Source organism: Myxine glutinosa, chromosome 6 (genome assembly GCF_964187855.1).
Source record: "Myxine glutinosa chromosome 6, kmMyxGlut1.1, whole genome shotgun sequence".
Lineage (NCBI taxonomy): Eukaryota > Metazoa > Chordata > Myxini > Myxiniformes > Myxinidae > Myxine > Myxine glutinosa.
The window spans coordinates 105,484,796-105,504,069 of NC_136266.1; the positions used below are offsets into that span (position 1 = coordinate 105,484,796).

Genomic DNA, 19,274 nt, shown 5'->3' on the forward strand with positions numbered 1-19,274 from the left:
ATCAAGTCACGCAATGCTTCGAAGTCCTTCCCGACTCCTTTTGACTCACACCACCGATCAAACATGTATTCTTTCACTCTGGCAAACTCCACATGGGTCTCACTCTCCCTCTTCCTGGCATTCCTGAATTTTTGCCGGTAAGCTTCAGGAACCAACTCATAGGCTTTGAGAATGTGCTTCTTCAATACCTCATAATCTGCACATTGGTCCATTGGTAGCGCCGAATAAATATCTTGAGCTTTACCCACCAGCACACTTTGCACTAGTATGGTCCAGGCCTCCTCCGGCCAGTTTAACTGTCGAGCCACTTTCTCAAAGTGTGGAAAAAATTTAGCGACCTCCTTTTCACTGAAGGGTGGAACCAGCCTCACATGTCTGCCCACATCCCAGGTGTTCTGGCTAGGTGTCGGCCCCGTCAGCAAGGGTGGTACCTCTCCCCGTTCTCTCATTAGCTCCAGCTCCTTGAATTTAATTTCTTGCTGAAGCGCCATGTCACGTTCCTTTAATTCCCTTTCGGCTTTTCTCTCCTCTGCTTCGAGTTCCCTTGCAGCTCTCCTCTCCTCTGCTTTTCTCCCTTCTAACCTTTCCTGGAGTTCTCGTTCCACTCTCCTTTCCTCTGCTTGTTTCTCTTCTCTCCTCTCTTCTGCTTTCCTTTCCTCTGTTTTCATCCTTTCTAACCTTTCCTGGAGTTCTCGTTCCACCCTCCTTTCTTCTTCTGCTCTTTCCTTTTCTGCTTTCCTTTCTTCTTCTGCTCTTTCCTTTTCTGCTTTCCTTTCTTCTTCTGCTCTTTCCTTTTCTGCTTTCCTTTCTTCTTCTGCTCTTTCCTTTTCTGCGTTCCTTTCTTCTTCTGCTCTTTCCTTTTCTGCTTTCCTTTCTTCTTCTTCTCTTTCCTTTTCTGCTTTCCTTTCTTCTTCTTTGATCCGTTCCTGGCTCCGTAATTGCAACTCCAGTTTCCGGAGCTCAACGTCTTCTGGTTCTTCGGGTAGCCACTCCCAGGCTAACTCGTCCCATGTTCCTAATCCCACCATAGATTGTATCACCGCGGTCTGCAACTCTGCCTTCCTCAAATTAGTTCGGACCCCCAAGTTAAAATGTTTGGCCAATTTCAAGAGGTCCGATTTTAGTAACGCTCGGAACTGTGCCTCACTCGGGGTTCCCGCAAAGTTCTGTGCCACAAACGCCATGGTGACTATCGTTAACACCTGTTAACCTTCACCCAAGACTTTACCACAATTTCCCAATAATTTACCAATTAATAATTAATTAATTAATTTTAATTAATAAAAATATTATTTTATTATTTGATACAATTTTAGATCCCGGACTTCAATTTGACGAGCCCCCAATTCTGTTACGTGGTCCTCCCGGTGACTATCTGGTCTCGGTGACCCCCGGACCGTGAGAGGAACCCCGCCAGAAAGATATATGATTTGTACGCTTTCGTAACGCAATCAATATGAATTCCAGTCAATAAGAAACCCCACACCAAGGATCCGGATTAATCAATAATATATTCCCAATCAATCAACAACAATCAACAATCAATCAACAATATTACTAAGATGGCCATCTCATATATTTCCCCCCTTTACCCCACTCACTGCACCCTCAATGGTCACTGTCCCTCACAATGTCTCTGGGCCCCTCCAGACCAAGGTGAAGGTCGACTTCTCCGCACACGGGCGGTTGAACGGACCCCTGGCTGACGTGCTCCAAACGTGCACGTCCCGTACCGGAAAACGGCTGCTGCAGCGGACACCTCCTCGGGACGCCACCGGGGTCAGAGCCCGTGATCGCGGCCTCTGGGCTGTGAACGGCTCGCAAAGCGCGCGAGGCCCAAGGTGCGACCCGTACACGCACTCGTAGGCGTCGAGGCGAACAGTGCCAGACGCTTGGTTCCTTCCAGGAACCCACGGCAACCTGACACGTAACAGGCAATCAACCCGCACAGGTAACTCCTCTCGGCAGACGGGCTTTTCAAACGCAGCGTTCCAAAGCAGATAAAGATCGACTCGGCTCGCGTCGGAGCTGGTCGAGGATCAAGATGGCCGCTTCTCTCCCGACCTTGTCTTTTTCTTCTTCCGGTTTACCATCCCGTTTCCGGTCTCCTGTTATCAGGAGCGCTTCTAACCATTTAACCACAACAACCTTTAATAGAATAAACATTAATAAGAAATGACCTGAATAGTAATTCACATAAATCCGGAATCCGTAACAGTATGAAGACTTAGTAGGGCAAATCCAAAGAAATCTTTGACATGATGAAGGAAATTGATGAATTACTTTTGAAAAGTGCAAGAGTGCTTAATGATAAAGAATTGGAGATAGAATGATGGTGTATTTTGTATTTTGAGCACTCTCGTGACATCACTTGAAAGCCTCAAAACTCTTCAGCCAAAATAAGGCTGGAGTAGAACCGAGCTCCACATTGAGATTCATGGTATTGTTGCTCTTTAACTGCCACTATTATCCCACCTTGTGGGGTCGACCGGGGGGAGCTTGGTCCATGTCTTTCACGAACCGGTCTGGCCAGGCCTGACATTTGCCTAGTTAGGGCAGGAATTTGGCCATGGTGCTGGCGATACTCGCCTACTCTTTGCGAAGGACACCATGGGATCTTTAACGTCCACCAACAAATGCTGGCAGACGTGACTCCCGGTTTAACATCCATCCGAGGGACGGCACACACAATGATGAATCACCCTGCCTGTGAAACACGGAACTGATAGTTTATAGCTGGGTCGGGATTCAAACCCAGGCTATACAGCTTGGAGGCGAGTGTGCGTACTTCTAGGCCATCCTGCCAGCCCACATTGAGATTAAAGGACATTATCTTAATCAAGCATGTCAGACAGGATGGTTGAGAGGTAGTGCACTTACTTTTGATTTGTGTAGTGTGGGTTTGATTCCTGACCCAGCTATAAACTGTCGGATTGCTGCTTTTCAAGCAGGGTGTTGCGTTGCGATGCAAGTCGTCCATCAGGTGGATCTGCTAGCATTAGATGGTTGCATCTTTCATGAAGAGTAAGTGAGATATCAGTCACCCTGAATAAATCACCTTCAGTCGAACGTCAGGCCTGACTAGCCGGTCCATGAAACACTTTCCCGGCCTACCACACAAGAAGGTGGAAGTAAATGAGGCCCTTAAAGTAGTGGTGGTGGTGGTGGTGGTGGTGGTGGTGGTAGTAACAGTAGTAGTAACAGTAGTAGTAACAGTAGTAGTAACAGTAGTAGTAACAGTAGTAGTAACAGTAACAGTTCTTTACTGTCTTAATTGAGCATGAACATCACCGTCTCGTCATTCCAGCAAGCTTGTTTGGTCAATTCCAAATGATCCTGCCATGAATCGGTGAGTAGAGACTCCGATAGGAATCTAACGGGTCCAGCTCAAACTTGTTAGTGGAGACGTGGCATGGCTTTGACGTTTTGTTTGGACATGCGACATCAATCTGCAGTTGGTAGTTACCTCTCAGCACACACTTTATTAGTTGTATGGCAGGAACGTTGATGATTCCTCTTCCTGGTTCTGCTTTGATAACGGAAAGCTATCAATGACGGAAAACTACAACGGAAAGTTTTACGTTGTTGATTCTCAATGCTGAAGAAAAAGGTAAATGTTAGGTTTTTTTTGCCCTTCAATAAAAAAGAAATTCCTGGAAGCCTGTTTCTTCCATGGTTTATTACTTCAACATGTTATACCATTATCATGATGCAGGACATGTTTATGACATCTTGTAACCCCAAAATCTCCCTCCCTCCTCTTCGTCCCTCACTTGTTCCGTTGTACATGATGCATGTAGCCCCAATGAATGCAACTCTTCTCTTTTGTTGAAACTTTGGGCCCTGAGCCTATAATTGTTCGTTCTGCAAAGGCATGCCGTAGTCATTGCGACCCAATGCCAAATACAACTGCAATGTTTAGTATCTGTCATTTTTATTCCTTCCTGCTCTCCGGTTCTTACATTGCAGATGATGAACCCACTGGGTTGTACGGGTTCCTCTATGTCATCATACATTCTGCATCTGGATTTAAACGGCCAGTCAGTGAGTTGCCCGTTTTCTGTCTTCGGGTCAGGGGCTTGCATCTGTGGTCCTCGTGTAGAATGCAAAAACAGTGTGGAGTGCTCCCATCACCAGAAGGGCGTGTAAGGTGATGTCTTTGTGTACATGTTTCTTCTAGACGTTTACTGCACTATCGAGGTGGACTCCTTTGGCTACTTCGTCAACCAAGCTCGGACACGAACGTGTCGTGACACGGCCAATCCCAAATGGAACGAGGTAGGTAGAGTGTGTTCTTTCATGCTCTGAGTATCTTGGTGACATTACGGCTACCTTGATAACAGCAATGTTGTTCTTGGCCTGCAACGCATAGATGAGCTGTTGGATATGTGGAGCTTAGATAATATTTAAAGTTGCCCTGAAGCAAATCTTTAAATCAGATGACCGAATATGAACTTGTCTAGCAAAAGTAATTCATTTGTTCTGTGTGACATTTATCTATCATTATTGGTTTTGCTTATCACTTCTGTGTGACGTGTATCGATCCTTATTGTATTTCCTAAAAGTGTGACATCTATCGATCATAATATTGGGAAATTATATTGGGACCATTATATTCCAAACAGGAAACCTTCTGGTAAGGATGTTATAAATGACACAAACAACAGGCACGAAGAACTATTGTAATGTATTAGATAGGGTGATGTAATAGACACTGGCGAAAATGGTGGTAAAATCTGGGATTAATTTATTTATACGCCTTTAAACCTCTTTAAACCTTTAAATTGAATTACACTACCGGTCAAAAGTTTTAGAACACCTCAATTTTTCAAGTTTTTATTGAAATTTACGCAGTTTAATGTCTCAACGTACTCTGAAATTAAGCATAGAACAAATAAACAATTGGAGATAAAAAAAGAAATCATAGAATCATTTTGTTTAACAAAATTTCATTTAAATTTTTGACTCGGCAAAGTAGCCACCTTTTGCAGATATAACTGCCGAACACACTCGTGGCATTCTTTCTACAATGGAAATCAAATGTTGTTCGGGAAGTTCTTCCCAACACTGTTGCAGAAGTTCCCACAAATGTGTTGCACTTGTAGGTTGCTTTGCTTTCACCCTTCTGCCCAGTTCATCCCAAACCAGCTCGATGGGGTTTAAGTCTGGAGACTGTGCTGGCCATTCCATGATTTGAAGCCTACCGTCTTATTTTCCTCGAAGGTAGATTTGACATAGCCTGGAGGTGTGTTTAGGGTCATTATCTTGCTGTAGGATGAACCCCTGACCAAATGCTGTGGTAGCCCTTTTGGTTCAGGGTACCAGTCACTCTGTGCAAGTCGCTGACTCTGGATCCAGCAAAAGAACCCCAGACCATCACGCTTCCTCCTCCATGTTTGACAGTTGGTGTCACACACTGAGGAACCATCCTTTCGCCTACTCGATGGCGTACAAAAACCCTGCGTGATGAACCAAAGATTTCAAATTTTGATTCGTCGGTCCATAAGACCTTCTTCCAGTCTTCAGTAGTCCACTGGCGGTGTTTCATGGCCCAGGCAAGGCTCTTTTTCTTATTTTGCCATCTTAGCAATGGCTTTCTTACTGCCACTCGACCTGTCAAACCTGCAGCTCGAAGTCTTCTCTTCACAGTTGAAACTGAGACTTGCTTACTTCGACCAGTGTGAAGCTGTGCTTGAAGCTGTTGTCCTGTGAGCCACCTATCATGCAAGCTGTTGACTCTCAGAAACTTGTCTTCTTATTCTGTTGTGGCTTTGGGTCTGCCAGACCTCTTCCTGTCAGTGTTTCCTCCAGTTTCCAATATACTACTTCCTGCAGTGCAATATTGTCCAAATAATGCTTCAGAGGGTATAATAACAGTCTGTTCCAATACTGCTTTTATAGACAGGGGGTTTGTAATCAAGTAATCAGCAGAGGTTGGGACACTGGGACACCTGTAGGAATTGTTTGCATCAACTTTCAAGGCTTCATTTACTTACATTGCTGCAAAACAGCTGTAAGTTGTTAACCCATTACTTGTTCCCTGAAGAAGGCCTTTTTTACAATATAACTGTGCAATTTACATTATTTCCCTGTTTTTGCTAACCTAAACTTTTTCTTTAACCTTGAGCAGTTTACTGCTTACCTTTGTACCATTTCAGGTTATTCACTGGACATCAAACTGCGTAAATTTCAATAAAAGCTGGAAAAATTGAGGTGTTCTAAAACTTTTGACCGGTAGTGTATATACCATACTTCAAGACTGTAGAAAACGAATCGCCTTCATAATACTTCCAGGAAGCATGCTATATATCATTATATAGTATGAGAGGGCATGGCATGTGAGAGGGTACAGCATTGGGGGCTCTATGAATCTCCTCAATTACAACTCAGTCTTCTTTTGACAGTGTATAAGGCGCTAAACTTCCGGATTTTTAAAAACGATCTTTACCACGTTGACTCCCAACTCTTATAGTATACACCACTCCCATTTGCAAGCCTAGTATGCATGTACATATACGTTATTTTCAAATTTTAGCATTTATGAGCAAGTCTAATTTCATTTCTAATCCATTGTTGGGGAAACTCCGCATTATGAGAAAACTCGTAGCAGGTAGTGGGACAAGATTATCAATTCCATATGCCAGGCACGAGCTGGATTTCCGAAAGACACCGTGTACACCGTAGTCGGCAGTCAACGTGTTAAAATCATTATTTTATTAAAATTGAAGTATATACTTGACATTATGTGGGCCGACGTGTTATATGAACCCTCTAAGTGTTATTTTGATACAGTCACTTACTTTGCCTTTGCTGTATTGTCAGGAGTTTGAGATAGAGCTGGAGGGCTCTCAGACCCTGCATATCCTGTGCTGCAATAAAACTGCAACAGGCCATCAACGCAGCAAATTCCCCAGAGCAGACCTGGACACGGCAGATGCAATCCTTTGTAAAGGGCAGATAAAGGTGAGGTATTTGGCAAAAGCAGAGCATTACTGGAAATGGACCAGAGGTCCTCATGCGGATCTTGGAATGTTTTTGAGTTTGTGTTCACACATCACATTTCGAGCAGCCCCCTGTCATGGATTGGAGCTCCTTTGGTGGATCGATCCACTTACTTGATTTCAGTGAAGATAGAGATTAATCGATCCACTAGCTTTCGTAAAGATAGTGATGATAATAATAATAATAAAAATAATAATTTATTTGTATTTGTTACTTCATTGGGATTTGTACAGCCTTGCTGGTACTTTAGCATAAATGTGACCCCTCCAGTACACTGCCTTCCCAGCACAGTACCTCCGGCCTTTTAATCCTGGGAAAACCAAACCAGAACAAATCCCAGCCTTGAGTCATGAGGTCATTCGGCACAGAATGTAATGAATGTCCCCCACTTCCCCCTCCCTTCTACATCTTCACTACTTACAAGAAAGTAAACACATCATGGACGACACAGCCATTTTGGACTTTATAAATTGTTTCTTTCTCTACATCCCTATAATAATCACCTCTTTATTTATAACCCAGTTAGGCACTTTCCTCCTCACTGGCTCATTTTTTATGAGTATTACTGCCTTCATTCGTAGATATTTTAAGCCTAGAGCTTGGGAACGAGAGAGATGAGGGTTGGGTTTGGAGGGGGAAACATTCCTGATCAGTTCCACGTTCAAATATCCATCCCAAATGCTGTGTCGGCCAGCAGGGTGTGGTGTGGCTGCTACAGCAGTTTGTTCTTCTTTGAGACTTGGTTGTCGACATTGGAAACTACGATGCAATTTCCCATACGGATATTCGTCTCTACAAGGATCAGAAAAGAAGGAAACCCTTGCTCTTAATTAAGATACAACTTGGACCAAAGATGGCACTTCACTGCCGCTCTGCAACTTATTCAATGTCCTGATCGGCCTCTTCTCTTTTTTTTCCTTCTTTAATTATTCTGCAAAAAGAGCTTCCTCTGAAATCAAGAATTTATAGCATTTCACTTTACCGTTAGAGAAGATAAAGAACGAAATTAATGGGGTAGGGAAACATTCCTCCCTTTCTCGAAAATGCGAAGCTTTACTTGTTTTTCTCCACTGGACGGTACTCGACCGACGACTTGGCTGGAGAATTGACCAAATCGTGTCAGGTACACCTGGTGAATCTGCTGTTAGATCACCGATTTGGATATACGTTGTGGGCAAGAGGTGCCATACTTCACTGGCTTGACTGCTATGGGTGAGACAGGCGCATCAATGCCTCAGGCTGAAGAAAACTCTGAGAATGTAATGGTGAGTGGGGCCGGCCTGTGGAAGAAACTGCGCAGAAAGATCTTCGGATTGAAGGTCAGAGCAGGAGAGACTATGCCTTCTTGTCTTTGTGCCGAACTGTCAGTCTGGCTTATTTGTGCAACCTCAATGAATTATCGGTAGCATTGTTGTCGAATTTCTCAGGAAACAAATTAGGACAACTTGTAACTTGTAATCTATCCGATTTTAATATCGGAGTGCGTGTCACAAAATCTTGTTAGATCTGTTAAGATAAGTAATTAAGGATTTAATATATTTGGTTTTTAAGATTTGATTATCTAAAGTCTTAATCATTGGCATGTGTCGCCTGCAACGATGCGCCGTTTTAACCGTGTGCTGCACGATTGCTGGCGGCATTGGCACGTGGTTCTTGTCGTTGGTTCATTCCAACCTTCAGAGAAAAGAGGAGAAAAAGTTTGTTTGATTCCACCATCTTTAATTGTAGCACAACATATTCCAAAAAATGTTGGGATTGCACACCCAAACGTGAAAGGAAAGTTCCCAACCTGCGTGAGAATAATTTGTGTTGATTGTAAAGAGTCTTGTTGTGACGCCGTAGACCGTGCATTCTGCACTTCTTGCTTGAATGCAATTCTCTGGCGGAGACCCTTATGCTTGCTAGAATAACAGTGCACCTTGTCACACTGATGTGAGCAGAGGTGACACCTGTCTCACAAGGCGGAGTAAGCTCTTTAGAAATGTATGCCATGTCGATGTCACTGCACATCGACGTTGGTTACTTAGATTCCACCACTATGAAAATGTCGGTGAGTATGCCAGCTATTAGCCATGGACCATAAGTAATAAAAATGTTTTTTGTTTTTTTTAAACTCAAAGCAGTTTTATTCACACCCATCACCCCTTTCCGTCCGCCATACAATACAGATTGTTAGCCAAGTTCCTTTTGTCTGTCTTTGAAATTTACATGGTGATCTTGACAATTTGAATATTTTAAAAGCACCTGGAAATACAAGATGGTGTGCTGCTCATAGTTTTGAAGAACCTCAGATGTATTGTGAAAGAAAGTGTCATATTGTTGTCTTTCAGCTTGATCACAAAAACCTCTCGGATAAAGACTGGCAGGACCGGGTGATCGACATGAATGAGGTTTGTCTCGAACTGTTAACGAAGAAGAAGCCACTTGGTCGTGCCAAGCTGTTAAGGAAGAACTGATTAAATTTTAAAGTCATTGAAGGTCTTGGGTTAAATTACCTGGTTTTTCAATAATAACGAGGAAAAACTTGTTTTATAACGAGGAAAATAAAAAAAATTATGCACTTGCAATGTACGCAATGTAGTCGTACATTGCGAGTGCATAATTGTTTAATAATTTTCTCTCTCTATCTCACTGTCTCTCTCATCCCCACTGGTGTGTTTACATTTTAAGCCAGCGTTGAAATGTTCTTGAGCCAGGGTAGGCCATCTTTGATGGTGAGAATCAGGATTTGAAGGGAACCTTGTTTCTTTCTTTTTAAACCAGGGGTTTGTTTTGAAGAATTATAAGTATTTTTTTTCAGTTTAAAGTGATAGGATAGCATGGAAGACTTAACTTAGTTGGATTTAAGGTTATATTCCAAGTATTTGACCAACTTCTAATCTGTGCTAGATCAGCTGGAAGGGATGTAGTCATTCTGCTGTGTGTTTTTGGTGTGCTCCACATGGTAACAACTTTGAAAAAATATATATACTTCTTCATTCATATGCAGCACAAGGTTGTGGAGTCGCATCATTGGCTGAGAGTGCGTCTGTGCTGCTAATGTAACGCCATCTCCTGGTTAGGGCAGGAAATTGTAATTTGTTCAGGGTGCTGGTGATTGCTTGCTTACTCATCGCGAAGGGCAACATGTGATCTTTGACATCTACCAATGGATGCCGGCAGGTGGGACGCCCATCTAACGCCCATCTGAGGGACGGCACGGCACATACATTGAGGAATCATCCTGCCTGTGAAACACCGGGATGACAGTTTATAGCTGGGTTGGGATTCAAATTCAGGCTAGACAGGTTTAGAGGCGAGTGTGCACACCTCTAGGGCCTAGGCCATCCTTTCGGCCCACTAAACGTATATAAACTTACTGCATTTGCACTTTCCCTAATTACGTGTGGGAGTTACACGAATGCCTTGGAAATATCACCATAGAATGAATAACGAATGAGTTCAGGCTGGGTTGGTTTTTACATCGCTTGTTCTCAAATGTTGCAAACAGGTGGAGCTGAAGTTATCCGTGAGACTAACAAGCCGCGAGTTCAGCCTGAAGCGTTTGCCATCACTGAAGATGACTGGCGTGTTTGGTGTCAAGATTGCGGTGGTGACAAAGTATGGCAAGCGGTCACTCTTTATGATCCCATAAAAATATACGAGCATCCTTTAACAGGATTTTGTTCATACCCTATAAATGTTGTTTTTTTGATGACCAGCTTGTATTTCATACATACTTGTTACATTTTGACACATGACATTAAGGTCCACGACTCGACCCCAAATGTTTTTGGGCTGATAATTCAAAACTGCCTCTAAGAAGGAACGCTGCACACATCATACTAAAATTTAGCAATTCTCGATGTCGGAATGTCTGAACCTCAAAGAATCAAAAGCGGCTTTGATGATATGTGCCAAATTTTGCATATGCACTGGGGGTACCCATGGTTAGATCATGGCTTCAAAATAACCCCCTACTTTCTCCAACACCACCCCTTCCCTACTGCTCCCTCTCTTGATGAGGAAAGGGAGACTTGGGATTTTTACCTGTGCAATTGGTTTACTGAACCCTTCCGGAGGGAGGGAGGGAGGGATATTATTAGCTATTGGCCAAAATCAATTTGCCCCAAATCCTCCCCCAGGCCGCTCCTGCTCGTCCCATAATAACCAAAGAACAAAAAGAAAGGAAATGAATATTGGTGCAATCTATTTTGTTTGTTGTCTTTGTTAATTTGATACATTGTTCTCTGTTTGAGCAGGTTTGAAAATTCCATTGTTCTGGTTTTCTAGATAATCCTATAGGAGTCTGTTACAGATGTTTGATTCTTCACTAATACCGCTGTGCTGCAGGCGAGAGCGCTCACAGATTCCGTACATAGTGCGGCAATGCGTGGAAGAGATCGAGCGACGAGGTATCGAGGAAGTGGGAATCTACCGCGTTTCGGGTGTCGCCACAGACATTCAGACTCTCAAGGCCGCCTTTGATAACAGTGAGTGCAGCTTGCTTGACCACACCTGCTTCCACTCATAAGCGGATGATGGTAGTCGTACATTGCAAGTTAGAGTACAAATCGGCTGTGAAATGTTTTATTTTAAGGGGAGGCGGAGGGTGAATGAGGAGGGGAATCATCCCCACCATTTTACAGAACCTTTTAATCTTTGCCCACCCACCCCACTCCCCAACCTATAAACTGTCATTTTATTATCTCTGCCACTGAAGGTGTATGGAGGTTATGTTTTCACCCCTGTTTGTTTGTCTGTGAACAAGATATTTCAAAAAGTTGTGGACAGATTCGGACGAAACTAGGTGGAGAGGTAGCGTTTGTGACAAGGACGAAATAATTAGATTTTGCTGAAGATACGGATCTGGATCCGGCTAGTCGAATTTTTAAGTGATTCTTCAACATTGAGAGATAGTGCCAAAAACGATACATAGTGCAATATCTCAAAAAATGTGGATGGATTTGGACGAAACTTGGTGGATGAGTTGGGTAGGTAACACGAACAAGCCAATTAGATGTTGGTGTGTGCCAAGGATGAATGGTATGGATGCAGATCCAGCCTATCAGTGGGATACAACACATAAACTGTTCAGCCTGGCGGAGGTATGCGCTCTACCGAGTGCTGTTCTAGTTATTTTTGTTTTGGTCCTTTCAAAAACTGAATGTAGACTTTTAAGCAACCAATGAAGTGAAATTTATTCTCCAAATCTGCAGCGCAGTTTGCTCTTTCCAACAAATAGTAACCATACACAACAAGACTGAGCAGCTAACAATGAAGTCTTGCTGGGATATATAGTCGTGGCCAAAAATATTGGCACCCTTGCACTTTTTTCAGAGTTCACAATTTTCTCTAAAAATATGTTGAAATTGACCAAAGTATTTGGTCTCCACAATTCTTTATTTCACTGTTAATATTACAGAAAAATGAAATGGCATTGACAAAATTATTGACACCCAAAACTTAATATTTGGTAGCATGGCCTTTGGACAAAATAACTGCAGTCAAGCACTTCCTACAGCCATGAATGAGCTTCCTACACCTCTCTACTGGCAGTTTGGCCCACTCTTTTTTCTTCTTCCTTTTTTTGTATCCAAGATCGAGGCTCATGTAAGAGCTAACATCAATCACAAAAAAATAAAATAAAACGGATACACATAACATACAACAAAGGGAGCGGGAGACTATGGGGAGAGAGAGGGAAGCACACAAGTACAACAGCAGAGAACAGGGACAACGGAAGATCTGTGGGAGGGAGAGGGCTTGGGGGAAGGAGGCATGGGAAGGTGGGGGGGGGGGGGGGGGGGGAAGTGATAAAACACATGGACACGCTAGAACTTCCAGGAAAAAAAAGAGGTCGGTATTTCAAAAATAGTGGATCTGGGGTGAATTAACAGGGGTAGAAGAGATCAAGGTTTTGGATGGGGGAAGAAAAGAGATGGTGGTGAACAGCTGTTTTAAAGACCTGGAGGGAGGAGTGGGATTGAAGAGAGTGAGGGAGTTTGTTCCAGAGGTGGGAGTAAAGAGGAATGAAGGAGTGAAGGTGAGCAGAGAGTCTTGATTTTGGCAATTTCACCAGACGAGGGTTACGGGCAGATCTTGTGCGACCTGCAGGAATATTTGGGGGACAGCTGGGGGAGCTTGGCCGGATAGGAGTCCGCAGAAGACAGAAAGACCACCGACCTGCCTGCGGTGAGTGAGTGAAAGGCCCTCGGAGTTAGCTTCGTCTTGTGCAAACTGCTCCAGTTCTCCCAGATTTGATGGGTGCCTTCTCCCAACTGCTGTTTTCAGATCTCCCCACAGGTGTTCAATGGGATTTACATCTGGACTCATTGCTGGCCACTTCAGAACAGTCCAGCGTTTTGGCCTGAACCATTCCAGGGTGCTTTTTGAAGTGTGTTTGGGGTCATTGTCCTGCTGCAAGACCCATGACCTTCGACTGAAACCCACCTTTCTGACACTGAGTTGAACATTGCACCACAAAATGCCTTGGTAATCTCCTGATTTCATGATGCCATGCACACATTCAAGGCACCCAGTGCCATAGGCAGCACAGCAACCCCAAAACATCACTGAACCTCCTCCATGTTTGACTGTAGGGAAGGTGTTCTTTTTCTTTGAAGGCTTCATTTTGTTTTCAGTAAACATAGAGATGATGCGCTTTACCATAAAGAATAATTTGGTCTCATCTATCCACAGGACATTCTCCCAGAAGGATTTTGGCTTGTTCAGGTGTGTTTTAACAAACTCTAGTCGGGCTTTCTTATGTCTCTCTCTCAGCAGTGGGGTCCTCCTTGATCTCCTACCATAGAACCCCCTTTCATTGGGTTGGCGACGGATGGTGCGACATGAAACTGTCGTACCTTGTGTCTGAAGGTGAGATTGAACCTGTTTGGCAGTTGATCAAGGTGCTTTCTCCACCATGAAAACAATCCTTCGCTGCAATCTTCGATCAAGTTTTCTCTTGTGGCCACGTCCAGGGAGGTTGGCTACAGTGCCATGGACCTTCAACTTCCTGCTAACATTGCGTACGGTGGACACAGGAACATCAAGGTCTCTGGAGATGGACTTGACGCCTTGAGATTGTCCATGCTTGGCTACATTTTTGTGTCTGACCTCCTCAGACAATTCTCTGGTTTTCTTTCTTTTCTCTATGCTCATCGTGGTACACACAGACACAAAACAGCAGAATGACTCCTTTTGTCCATTCAAACTGGTTGAATGAGTGATTTTTATATTGCAGGCACCTGCAACTCACCACAGGTCCATTCAATTTGGTCCATTGTCTGGTTCATTCAATTCCAAAGTAAAGGAGAATCACCGGCTTGAAATCTAATTATTTCGAACAACTTCTAAAAAGTGCCAATAATATTGTCTGGTCCATTTTAGGATTTGTGTGTGGAATAAGCTAAGATTTAGTCATTCTTTCAGCTTTTTTTTGTTTTGTTTTATTCTACTTCAAACCAAAGGAATATACACTAAATGACCAAGAGTATGTGGACACCCAAACATCACACATCTCATTCCAAAATAATGGGCATTAATATATGGAGTTGGTCCCCCCCTCCCTTGCTGCTATAACAGCCTCCACTCTTCTAGGAAGGCTTTCCACTAGATGTTGGAACATTGCTGCGGAGATTTGCTTCCATTCAGCCACAAAAGCATTCGTGAGGTTGGGCACTGATGTTGGGTGATTTGGCCTGGCTCGAAGTTGGCGTTCCAATTCATCCCAAAGGTGTTCGATGGGGTTGAGGTCAGGGCTCTGTGCAGGCCAGTCAAGTTCTTCCACACCGATCTCGACAAACCATTTCTGTGTGGACCTCGATTTGTGCACGGGGGCATTGTCATGCTGAAACAGGACAGGGTCTTCCCCAATCTGTTGCCACAAAGTTGGAAGCACATAATAGTCTAGAATGTCATTGTATGCTGTAGCATTAAGATTTCCCTTCACTGGAACTATGAGGCCCAGCCCGAACCATGAAAAACAGCCCCAGACCATTATTCCTCCTCCACCAAACTTTACAGTTAGCACTATGCATTCCAGCAGGTAGCGTTTTCCTGGCATACGCCAAACCCAGATTCGTCCATCGGACTGCCAGATGGTAAAGCGTGATTGATCACTCCAGAGAACGCTTTTCCACTGCTCCAGAGTCCAATGGCGGCGAGCTTTACACCACTCCAGCCGACGCTCGGCATTGCGCATGGTGACCTTAGGCTTGTGTGCGGCTGTTCGGCCATGGAAACCCATTTCATAAATATTCCTACAGGTCGCACAAGATCTGCCTGCAACCCTCTTAAGGTTAAACTGCCAAAATCAAGACTCGATTCACCTTCACTCTTTCTTTCCTCTTTTCTCCCGCCTCTGGAACAAACTCCCTCACTCTCTTCAATCCCACTCGTCCCTCCAGGTCTTTAAAACAGCTGTTCACCACCATCTCTTATCTTCCCCCATCCAAAACCTTGATCTTTTTTACCCCCGTTAATTCACCTGGTGAATCAGCCTGATGTTGGCTTAGCGGTTGGGGTGCCGGCTTGGGATCCTAGGATCCTGGGTTCGAATCCCGGTCGATCGCTAATTTAACACCAGGGGGGGTTGACTCAGCCTGTCATCCTTTCGAGGTCGGCAAATTGAGTACCAGCTTGCTGGGATGAATGATCCCGGTGTGTACCCCGGTTTAGAATAGGTACACCGTATCCCTGCGCATCGTAAGAGGCGACTAAGGGTTGGCGTCAGAAGGGCATCCGGCCATAAAAACATTTCCTCAAACAGGGAACCATGATTGTCATGGGGCCCGCAAGGCTAACCCTCGCTATAGCGGGGAAAATGGCCTTAAAACGATCATTCATTCATTCATTCAATTCACCCCAGATCTACATTTTTGAAATTCTGACTTCTTTCCTGGAAGTCCTTGCAATGTCCATGTTTTATACCTCTCCCACCCCGACCCCCCACCCCCACCCCCCCCCCCCCCCTTCCCTTGCCTCCTCCCCCAAGCTCTCTCCCTCCCACAGATTTCCCGATGTCCCTGTTCTCTACTGGTGTACTTGTTTGCTTCCCTCTCTGTCCCCATCTTGTCTCACGCTCCCTTTATCATATGTTTTAAGTGTCAGTTTGTCTTTTTGTGATCAATGTTGGCTCTTACACGAGCCTCGATCTTGTATTAAAAAAAAAAAAGTGCCAACATTTGGGCCACAACTGTAGATTACAGTCTATCAGAGTCAGTGCAGACTCACCTATGATCTATATCCAAGTAGAATTAGAGCTGCATATGGAGCATGCGTAGGCGTGCATGCATGCACGCACGCACGCACACACACATACAAACGCATATCCCTCCATCTGGGAACAGGTGTGAGGTTAGTAAGTGAAGAAGGAATTGGTCTTTGACACAAGTTTCCCTGTTTGTACAGCTCAATAGTTGTAGTGAGCTTTGCTTCTAAACTCACACATGTATTGTAATGTTAAGAAAGCACTGCAAGTGAAATTTTTATTTATTTATTTAAACTGATGACTATTGGATGTGGGAGAGGGAAGTTGTCCTTATTTCTCCTCCTCAGACAACAAGGATGTGGTGATGATGTTGAGCGAGATGGATGTGAACGCCATTGCTGGTGTGCTCAAACTGTACTTCCGAGAACTGCCAGAGCCTCTGCTCACCAACGAGAAGTATCAGAGTTTCATTGAGGCCAGTGGTGAGCCGCTTGCCTGTTGACTATGCTTGTCCGTGTTAACCGTGTTAGTGTGATGTCCCTGTTTACCTCTTGACCGTGCTTCCTCATCCTCCATGAGTAGCAATCTCCAGGAAATAGCGCAGCTTTCATTGTAACAATGCTCGAGTTAGGTTATATGATGTGATGTCCCTACTTGTCTTGCCCATCTCTGTTCAGCTCTATCAGATCCTGTGGCTAAAGAGACGTGCATGCTGCAGCTGTTGGAATTACTTCCAGATACAAGTCAAAATACATTCCTCTATGTGCTCACTCATTTGCGCAGGTGATGCCTACTGGGGGTAACAGATGCAAGTCCTCACATTTGCACATGTTCCCAAATTGACTGTGCAATGGTCATGTATCCTACAAATGCCTAAGTTGGTATTGGAATTGTCATACCAGACTTGTCTGTTTAATTGACATACTAAACGTGTCTGTGTCTGTTTATTAGCACTTGCAATGCTAATTACCAGTTAACATTTTGTCCCATTATTCGTCCTCTATTTAGAGGAGACTATAGGTTTACTCTCCGTCTGCCTGTCCATCTGTCTATCCTTGCCACCTGTGGTTTTCTGCACTTTTTCCCCTTATCCTTTAACATATTGAACTGAAACTTGGTACATGGCTTTATTCCCTCTGCCACCGAAGGTGGATGGAGGTTATGTTTTCACCCCTGTCTGTTTGTTTGACTGTTTGTGAACAAGATATCTCAAAAAGTTGTGGACGGATTTGGACGAAATTTTGCGAAGATGTTGGGTATGTCACAAGGACGAAATGATTAGATTTTGGTGAAGATCCAGAACTGACTACGAAGAATTTTTTAAGTGATTATTCACCACTGGGAGATGGGGCCAAAAACGATATATAGCAGGATATCTGAAAAAGTTGTGGATGGATTCAGACGAAACTTGGTGGATAGATTGAGTATACTAGGGCATGCCCGTACTATATATATATCTAAAATTATATCCCCCCCCCCTCTATTTACATGAAATGGTTTGGTCCATTCGCAAAGCCAAAGCGAACGGCTTGCGAGTACGGTGACAATCCCCCCCCTCTATTTACATGAAATGGTTTGGTCCAAAGCGAACGGCTTGCGAGTACGGTGACAATCCCCCCCCTCTATTTACATGAAATGGTTTGGTCCAAAGCGAACGGCTTGCGAGTACGGTGACAATCCCCCCCTCTATTTACATGAAATGGTTTGGTCCAAAGCGAACGGCTTGCGGAGTTTGGTAAAGAAATCGCCATAGCGTGCACAAACGCGCAGGAAAGCGAAAGAATCGCAAATTAGGTTTTAATTAGTTTTAAAACATAGTTTAACGCCAACATAGCGGCAACATAGTTTGCCAACGTGAAATAAATGAATACGCTCTCAAATGTGCCGTCCGAGGCAGAGTCTGTTCGCCACGTTCAGCACACGTGATAACTCGCTGCTCTCTGATTGGTTGAATCGTTTTTTGGACATAGCTCGGTAACTACTTGTCCGATTAATATGAAACCTTGAAAAGGCACATCCTCGGGTCCCCAGCAATATACCTGGCAAGTTTCAAGTATATCGGACCCGTGGTTGTCGAGAAACAGCGGTCACAGACATACATACAGACATACACACAGAGATTACTGGAATTATAGATAGATGACGAGGACTAATCTATTCGATATTGGTGAAGATCTGAATATGGATTCGGATGTGAGAATTATTTAATTTTGTCAGTGATTCTTCACCATTGAGAGGTCCGGCGAAAAACTATATATAACATGACATTTTAAAAGTTGTGGATGAGTTCTGACTAAACTTGGGGGATGAGTTGGTTTGGTGACAAGAACAAGCCGATTAGATTTTTGTTCAGGTCCGAATCCAGATCCGGCCCATTGGTGGGATACAAAACAAACTGTTCAGCCTGGTGGAGGTATGCGCTCTACCAAGTGCTGTTCTCGTTTTATCATCTGTCTATCCATTTTATTGAATTCTTGGTGGGGTTTTTTTTAATGGACAATTTGTTGTTACAAACAAATTAAACTGGCATGTTTCATGTCCATATGATTGCAGGAAGGACAGCTGACTTAACCCCTCATTCCCCCAATACCCCTCTAATCCCATTAACAAGGCTCTTTTAAGTACACATTACAGGGACCATGCCATTACAGCATTTTTGTTGGGGTTCATTTCCACACAGGATCCGGCTCAGAAGTGAAAATTATCAAATTTTCCACCTTTCCCTTTCCATCGTTCTTTGACTTGAGGAAGAAGCTATCCTTGCTGCCATGTCCCTTCGTCTACACCTTAATTGCCAGAAACTGAAAATTTAGTGTTATGTGGGTGTCATTTGCAGAGTTGCTGAGAAAAAGGCTGTGAACAAAATGACCCTGCATAACATCGCAACGGTGTTTGGGCCCACATTGCTGCGACCTTCTGAAAAGGCCGGAGATCCCTGCAGTGGGGTCGGTGCACATCCACCTATGACGGTCAACCGCTGGTCATTGGAAGTGATAGCGCAGGTTAGTTTGTGGGACAATCGGTGCATCCCTGATGTGATCTTTGACTTTCCTAGTCCTTGGTGACGGTAACTTTTCTT

At 44.0% G+C, this 19,274-nt stretch overlaps 1 protein-coding gene across 3 annotated transcripts in view; it reads left to right on the plus strand.

Annotated features, from left to right (window-relative positions):
- Window positions 1–19,274, plus strand: part of LOC137430140 (active breakpoint cluster region-related protein) — a 102,239-nt gene that overhangs the window by 78,735 nt on the left and 4,230 nt on the right. For 2 of the 3 annotated variants that reach the window (XM_068120749.2, XM_068120750.2), the window contains exons 14-22: window positions 3,970–4,044; window positions 4,181–4,278; window positions 6,823–6,963; window positions 9,333–9,392; window positions 10,493–10,602; window positions 11,335–11,474; window positions 16,543–16,677; window positions 16,873–16,978; window positions 19,032–19,197. In XM_068120749.2, the coding sequence (XP_067976850.2) occupies window positions 3,970–4,044; window positions 4,181–4,278; window positions 6,823–6,963; window positions 9,333–9,392; window positions 10,493–10,602; window positions 11,335–11,474; window positions 16,543–16,677; window positions 16,873–16,978; window positions 19,032–19,197 (1,031 nt within the window). The remainder of the gene's footprint in view (window positions 1–3,969; window positions 4,045–4,180; window positions 4,279–6,822; window positions 6,964–9,332; window positions 9,393–10,492; window positions 10,603–11,334; window positions 11,475–16,542; window positions 16,678–16,872; window positions 16,979–19,031; window positions 19,198–19,274) is intronic. The other variant, XR_013623840.1, reaches the window with a different exon arrangement.